This window comes from Solenopsis invicta, unplaced genomic scaffold (genome assembly GCF_016802725.1).
Source record: "Solenopsis invicta isolate M01_SB unplaced genomic scaffold, UNIL_Sinv_3.0 scaffold_904, whole genome shotgun sequence".
Lineage (NCBI taxonomy): Eukaryota > Metazoa > Arthropoda > Insecta > Hymenoptera > Formicidae > Solenopsis > Solenopsis invicta.
Genome location: NW_024105390.1, coordinates 738 through 8,807, shown reverse-complemented (window position 1 = coordinate 8,807; position 8,070 = coordinate 738). Strand labels below are relative to the sequence as shown.

General features: G+C 40.3%; 1 protein-coding gene across 1 annotated transcript; it reads right to left on the bottom strand.

Annotated features, from left to right (window-relative positions):
* Positions 1 to 2,684: 2,684 nt before the first annotated feature.
* LOC120360046 lies at positions 2,685 to 7,856 on the bottom strand. Its single transcript, XM_039459600.1, has one exon. It carries the CDS (start codon positions 7,854 to 7,856, stop codon positions 2,685 to 2,687), a length of 5,172 nt encoding a protein of 1,723 aa, XP_039315534.1.
* Positions 7,857 to 8,070: the final 214 nt, after the last annotated feature.

Here is an 8,070-nt window from a genome sequence, read left to right as displayed (position 1 = left end):
CACTATGAGCAAATACAATTTTCTTTTCCTGTAGTCTGACAATCTACAAACACGTTCTGAGTTAATAATGACACCTTGTTTCACGGCACGTTCACAAGTCCCGCGTATTCCTAATTCTCGATCGCGAAGGAATTTTATCGACGATACTCGTCGTCGTGGAACATCGGTTTCTTCTTCTTCTTCCGGCATAAACACATTATCGAGAACGTACACGATTTCTTCTAGATCATAAATATATTTATGTCTATATCAAGCAATGCGTCGTCAAACTCCATTTTGACTGCGTTTAATATGAACTTCAATATGATCAACCATTTTTTTTATAGAGTACTATTACGACTGATTCGGTGTCCACATCGAGACTGACCGTATAATACATTCGCCAAACTTATAACCGAAATATGAGTTTTGTTTAATCGATCGAAATATTAACGCTTCCGTCTTGTATCATCTAAATATTGTTTCAACGTGCAGCAGCCGGATTATCGGCGCTTATCTTTACTAAGAAAGATATCTTGCAAGATTACATGCCACTGGATGGCAACCGCACACGAAAAAGAGCTCATGTAAACAAATCTAAATATTATTTACACGTGTCATTAGAAGCCGGACTATCGGCGCTTCTCTTTACTAAGAAAGATACCTTGCACGATTAGACATGCCACTGGGCGACAACCGCACACGAAAGAGAGTTCACATAAACAAATCTAAATAATATTTCAACGCGTTATTAGCACAGCTGAAAGAGCTGTTCAGCGCTTTTCTCTCTCTCTCTATCTTGCATCCACCTTGACCAAAAATTATTAGAGGATAGCGAGCGTTGGGGGGCGGCGGCGGCGGCGGCGGCGGGCCCCGCGGAAATAGCCGCGCACACCCCTTCGCCATCGTATCGCTTATCCCCCTCGTGATGACAGACATTTCCGATTTCAAAGAACAGTCATACACACCTCCTCGCGATGTGATTTATTATGTTTATGTAAACAGAGTGACAGGTACATGGTCCATGTTTACATTAAATGGTCAGTAGTTGCCTCCACGCGGCACATTTCAAAGGTGTCGGTCAAGAACATGATCCTCGAATCGTTATCACTCTGTTTACTTAAACATTGATTACGAAGAACCATTTCCGATTTCAAAGTACTGTCATACCCACCTCCTCGCGGTGCGATTTATTATGTTTATGTAAACAGAGTGACAAGTACATGGTCCATGTTTACATTAAATGGCCAGTTGCCTCCACGCGACACATTTCAAAGGTGTCAAATTGATTTAAACATCGGCCAAGAACATGGTCCTCGAATCGTTATCTCTGTTTATATAAACATTGATTACGCAGAACTACCGGTTAGGTTTACACGTGTGACCCCGTTTTAAGCCCCCCCTCCCCCTCCCCAACCGGTTTGGTCCACCCGCGGGACCTTATCACCGGTTAGGTCCCCCCGCGCGACCCGTAATATTCCCCCCCTTCCCCGCACCCCCTGAGATCCCTGGGTTTGAACCGGCTTATACATTCTACTCAATATGTATGGTTTTGCGATGTGTCAACCATTACCATACGGTGAGTTTCAATGGATCGAAAACGTTGACAATTTTGACGTGAACGCGATCGCTTCGGATTCGCCCACTGGGTATGTGCTAGAAGTCGATCTCACATATCCACAATGTCTGCACGATCGACACACTGACTTACCTTTCTGTCCTACACACGATAAACCGCCAGGATCACGGCAGAAAAAACTTCTCGCAACATTGTACGATAAAAAGCGATATGTGATACATTACCGTTATTTGCAACAATGCACGCGCAATGGGCTTAGCGTAACAAAAATTCATCGCGTATTACAGTTTGCTCAATCTCCATGGCTTCGCGATTATATAGAATTGAACACAAAATTTAGAATGAATGCAAAAAATGATTTCGAAAAGAATTTGTACAAATTGATGAACAACGCCGTGTTTGGAAAAACTATGGAAAACGTACGTAATCACGTAGACGTAAAATTATTGACAAAATGGGAAGGACGTTACGGTGCAGAGGCAATAATCGCTAAACCAAATTTTCACAGCCGCAGCGTCTTTGCGGAAAATTTAGTTGCCGTCGAACTGCGTAAACTCGAGGTGAAGTTTAACAAGCCGATTTATGTGGGTATGTGTATACTTGACATATCAAAAATCTGCTTGTACGAATTTCATCACGAATATATGTTTCCGCTATATAAAGACAAGTGCAAATTGTTATATTCAGATACTGATAGTCTTGTTTATTTCCTCGAGTACGATGATATTTATTCAACGATGAAACGTGATATAGCGAGATATGATACAAGCGATTATCTCGCAGACAACCCGTACGGTATGTGTATAAATTTGACGCTGGATTTCACTTTTATATATTTTTACGGAGGGACTCAAATAACGTGTGCTCGGCGTTTTGACTGTAGCCATATTGCTTTATTTCTCTACACGAACGCGCGAGGCGCTTTAGTGGCGCTACTGGGTAGCGTGTTCACAAACGAATACAACTTAATTTTAAAAGGAAAACTTTTGTGAAACGTAACATAAATTCCCCGGCCTTGCGGCAACCGAAGGGTACTAAAAACAATCCTTTTGGTAATACAAATATAATTGAAAAATTAAACAATCTTCTTTGACTGCTACAATAATCCTTTCGTGTCCATTGACCGTCAGGGGTGAGCTAGTGTTTCATCTCGTGGCAATGGGCATAGCTTAGGAAAGGCTCTACGTGTGATCCCGCTGGCCGTTCTAACACTTGCGACCCTAGCGATGCCATCAGAACCGACGTGAACTTCGGTTACTCGTCCGAGCCTCCATTTGGCTGGGGGTAAATTGTCTTCCTTCAGTAAGACCAACGTGTTGATCTCTAATGGCGGAAAAGGCGTTTTCCATTTTGTCCTTTGCTGCAACTCAGAAATATACTCTTTATTCCATCTTTCCCAAAAATTTTGTTGCAATTGTTGAATTCTCTGCCAGTTGGACAATCTTGTTTCCTTTATATGCGCTAGGCTTGGGTCAGGTGCTGATATAAATGTTCGGCCTATGAGGAAATGAGCTGGGGTAAGGGGTGCACATTCGTTGGGGTCGGTAGACAGAGGGGTTAGCGGCCTAGAATTTAGAAGTGCTTCAACCTGTGCTAAAAGGGTGCAGAGTTCCTCAAATGTTAGGTGGGCATTACCAGCTACCCGTTTTAGGTGATACTTTGTTGCCTTCACTCCGGCCTCCCATAACCCTCCAAAATGAGGCGAATAAGAGGGAATGAAATGCCAAGAAATTCCCAGGTCCTCAATCGTTTCGCTCAAATTCTTCACCTCCTTAGCGATGAATTTTCCGAATTCTATAAGTGCGTTATTGCTTCCAACAAAGGTGGTTCCATTGTCGGAATAAATATGCGCGGGTTTTCCTCGCCTTGACACGAAACGTCTCAAAGCCGCTATAAATGCTTCTTTGGTTAAATCTGATACAAGCTCCAGATGCAGAGCTTTCGTTACAAAACAAACGAACACGCTAACGTAACATTTATGGATTTTACATCCTCGACCCTTTTTATCCTTTATTAAAAAAGGTCCTGCATAATCCACTCCGGTGATGGAAAATGGAAAGTCTGCAGAGACTCTTGCTCGTGGGAGATGGCCCATCAAAGCTTGTAGTGATTTAGGATTTGCTCTGAAACACGTTGCACAAGCGTGTACAACTCTTCTCGCTAAATTCCTACCTCCCAATGGCCAAAATTGCTCCCGTATTGATGCTAACAATAAAGAAGGGCCTGCGTGTAATAAACGTATATGCATATCTTCGAAAAGTCTTTTAGTAAATATTTGATCTGCTGCTAATATAATCGGATGTTTTTTGTCCATCGAAAATAGTGAATTTTTTAATCGTCCTCCCGCACGCAATATTTTTTCGTCATCTAAGAAGGGTGTTAAAGAAGTTAGCCTTCCCTTGGTGTTTACTTTACCTGAGCTAATTAATTCGATTTCTTCCTGAAAGGCTTTAAGCTGCGAATATTTTGCTAATTCAATTAATGAGCCCTTATATTCTTCCGCGCTTATAACTCCTTTGGTCGCCTGCTTTGTCTTTAACCTACGTGCAAATCTACGACAATACGAGATAATTCGAACGATCTTAGGTAGATTCGAAAACTTTGTAAACAATGCGTCTATAACTAGATTTTCGCTCGTTCTTTTGATAAGCATGGACTTTGTCTTTTGCCTTATAGGTTCTGCAGTTTGTAGTAGTGGCCAATCTTTCGAGGACTTCTTCAAAAATGTGGGTCCGTTCCACCACATGTGATCACGTTGTATCTCTCTGGGAGTTGCTCCGCGCGATAAACAATCCGCGGGATTTTCTTGAGTGGGTACGTGCCGCCACGCCCATCCTACAGTTAATTCTTGAATACGCGCTACTCTATTTGATTCAAATACCGCTAGAAGATTTGGCTGAGTGGCTATCCAACTCAACACTATTGTAGAGTCACACCACAACGTAATGGACTCTATATCTGTATTAAGAGCCGACACCACTGTAGTGACCAATTTTGCGAGCGCGTGTGCCGCACATAATTCAAGACGAGGTATAGTTTGCGTTTTTAAAGGAGCAACTCTTGTTTTGGCGCAAAGCAAACTGACTTTAACGTTTTCTTCGGAATCTGTTGAACGCACATAGATGCATGCTCCATATGCATCTTTGGAAGCATCCGAAAATCCGTGAATTTGAATCGACTTATAACATTTTATAACTACTTGTCTCAAAATTTGTAAGTTATTTAGCTCTGTTAATTGTTCGCTGTATTGCAACCAACGATTATGTAATTCAGATGGTAACGATTCATCCCAAGAAAGCTTTTCTAACCATAGTTTTTGTAACATAATTTTAGCTGGTATTATGCAAGGTGCTAGTAGTCCTAGCGGATCAAAAATTCTAGACGTTACCGATAAAATGTGTCTTTTAGTAATTTTTTTGCTCTTTGGTACATCAACTAAATAAATTAAAACGTCAGCTAGCGTATTCCAACTAACTCCTAAGGTTTTTCTTTGCCCGTCGCTTGTAAATTGAATATTAGTTAGTGCTTCCTTACCTTCCTGAATTTTATTTAATACTTCTGAACAGTTCGAAGCCCATTTTTGTAACTTGAAACCCCCTGCTGCGAGAACTTGTGCAACTTGTTCCGCTATTGAGATTGCGCCTTCTTTTGTATCACTGCCTGTGAGCATATCATCTACGTAAAAATCGTTGAATATAATCTTAGCTATTTCTGGCCTATTGCGCTCACATTCTATTCCTAACTGATGTAAACATCTGATTGCCTGGAATGATCCGGAAGTGGTCCCGTAGGTTACAGTATTTAATTGAAAGGTTTTGATTGGATCTTCTGAATTTTCCCGCCATAAAATTCTTTGTAACGGTCTTTGCTGCTCCTCTATTAGTACCTGCCTGTACATCTTTGTTACGTCTGAGGATACGATAAATGCGTGTTTTCTAAATCTGATTATAATCGAGAACAAATCGTTTTGTATTACGGGACCTGTCATTTGAATATCATTTAGGGATTTTCCGCTTGTAGTTGATGCGGATGCATCAAACACGACTCTTACTTTAGTTGTCTGACTCTCTGATTTCACAACGCAGTGATGTGGTAAGTAATAAACATAAGGCACTGTTAAGCTTTCATTTACTTCTGTCATGTGACCTAATTGCTCATATTCTTTTAAAAATGCGCGATAGCTACTATTAAGTTCAGGAGTTCTTTTCAGTCTTTTTTCGAGATTTATTAAACGTCTTTCGGCTTGGTGCCTTGATTCGCCTAGAACCTTCGGTGATTCTTTAAGAGGCATGTTTACGATAAAACGCCCGTCATTATTCCGTCGCGTAGTTTTCACGAAATAGGACTCACAGTCTTTTTCCTCTTGAGACCATGCCTTTGTAATCGGAGCTTCCTCGAGCTCCCAAAATTTAGTCAATTGTTGTTCCAAATTAACGTTTTTTAGAATGTTGCATTTTACGATTTTTTGAGCTGGAGCGCTCATGGGACCTCCTACTATCCATCCTAACCGCGTTTTTTGCATAATAAGATTGTTGCTTAATTTGATTTGGCCTACACAGAGTATTTCCCAAAACCATTGTGCGCCTAATAATAAGTCTACCTGCCCTGGCGTCTGGAAAGAGGGATCGGCTAACTTAAGATGCGAGGGAATCTGCACGTCGTTCAAAGGAATTACTTCATTTGGCATTACATCATCTACTAATTTTGGTATGACAAGACACACCGTTTTAAATCGGAAACCGCTGGTACGTGAAACTATTTCTACTTCGCATTTATAATTGATCTTGGGACCGGCTTGATTCAATGACATCACTTGTACATCAATTGGAATCTTTTCCAGTTTTAATTTCTTGCACAACCTTTCTGAAATAAAATTGGATTGAGAACAGGAATCTAATAAGGCTCTGGTCTGTTCCTTAAATTTATTGCTATTATTTATGCCTACTAAAGCCGTTGCAATAATTACATTAGGTTCGTTAAGTACCTTAGCGTGATTTGCCGCACACATTGTTGCTGCAGTGGATTCCTTCGCCTCTGATTGGTCTCCCTTTTCGAAATGTAGTAACGAATTATGCTTACTGTTGCATTTTCGGCACGCTCCGAAAGTGCACTCCTTTGAATAATGACCCTTTCTGAGGCAATTAGTACATAACCTTAATTGTTTTACCCTTTCAGATCTCTCTTGTGGTGATAATTTTAGGAAATTGCTGCAATTTTGAATGTAATGTTCTCCCTTGCAAAATGCACAACTAACCTTTTTTGTTAAAAGAGTACTAGTTTTTCCTGGAGTAATCTTTTTTGTTTTGATTATACCCTTTTTTCTTTCTATTGTTTGTAATAACGTAGCGCGTGCACGCAAGCATTTTAATAAATCCTCCAATTTAGGCTTCTCTGCTAATTTTAACCTTTGCTCTTCCCATTCCCGAGCAGTATCTACGTCTAACTTTGTAACAATGAGATAAATGAGTAAAGAGTCCCAATACTCCGTGGGTTCTTCTAACTTTTTTAATGCGCGTGTATGCTTTGTGATACTATCGACTATTTCATTTAATTGCTCCGACGATTCGTTAAGAATCGGCTTTGACTTGAACATAGCTTCTATATGATTGTGAATTAACAATTTGGGATCGTTGTAACGCCTATGCAACGCTTCCCAAACAATCTCGTAATTCTGCTCTGTATATTCATATTCATCAATTACTTGAGTCGCACTACCTTCTAATGAAGACATTAAATAATGAAATTTTTGAATATTGCTAATATTTGGATTATCATGAATGATAGATTTGTAAGTATCTCGAAATTTCAACCAATCGGATAAATCGCCCTTGAATTTAGGTAGTTCTATGATTGGCAATTTAACACCCGGTATATTAGTCTGATTTATACGTAAACGTGTGCTGCTTGATTGTACAGCTAACGTTTGATTATTCTGTAACGAAAGATGCTCAAAATTATGTGCAATCGTACTGTTTTCTTGTTGTATACCACGTTGCTCGTTTGCTTGACCTTGCAATGGGACCACCTTGGTTGATTGACCGCGACGCAATAAATTGTTTGCGTATTTTAATACCATGTAATATTCTGACTCGAATTTCTCGCGTGCTTCAATAGTTTCTTTAAGATCTTCCGTGAGCTCATCGATTGAGCCCTGGATCCTTTCGAACTCTAACAAAATGTTCGTATGCCTAATGAGTCTCTGCTCTATTTCCTCGCACGTCGCGACGTCCACTATTTCATCGTTGGGAAACTGCTCTTTTATATTATTTAAAAAATTTTTAAAAGAGGTTACTCGCATTTTTAGCGATCCTCGCTTTTTATTGAGCGCGTTTATCGATTCCATTTTTTAGGTTAACGAGTCACGAATTATTAGATTTTACGCACCTATACACAACCTTACCGCACTTCTAAATACGGGCTTACAAATTTCAATACGGAATTTGGAAAGAAAAAAGGGGGGAACAGCTCATTTACTCACGCCTTACTGTCGTTGCTTGCTTCGACGCTGCCAT

What these genes read in the sequence shown, in the direction of transcription:
- LOC120360046 (XM_039459600.1), bottom strand. Translation starts at nt 7,856, where the DNA reads ATGCGAGTAACCTCTTTTAAAAATTTTTTAAATAATATAAAAGAGCAG.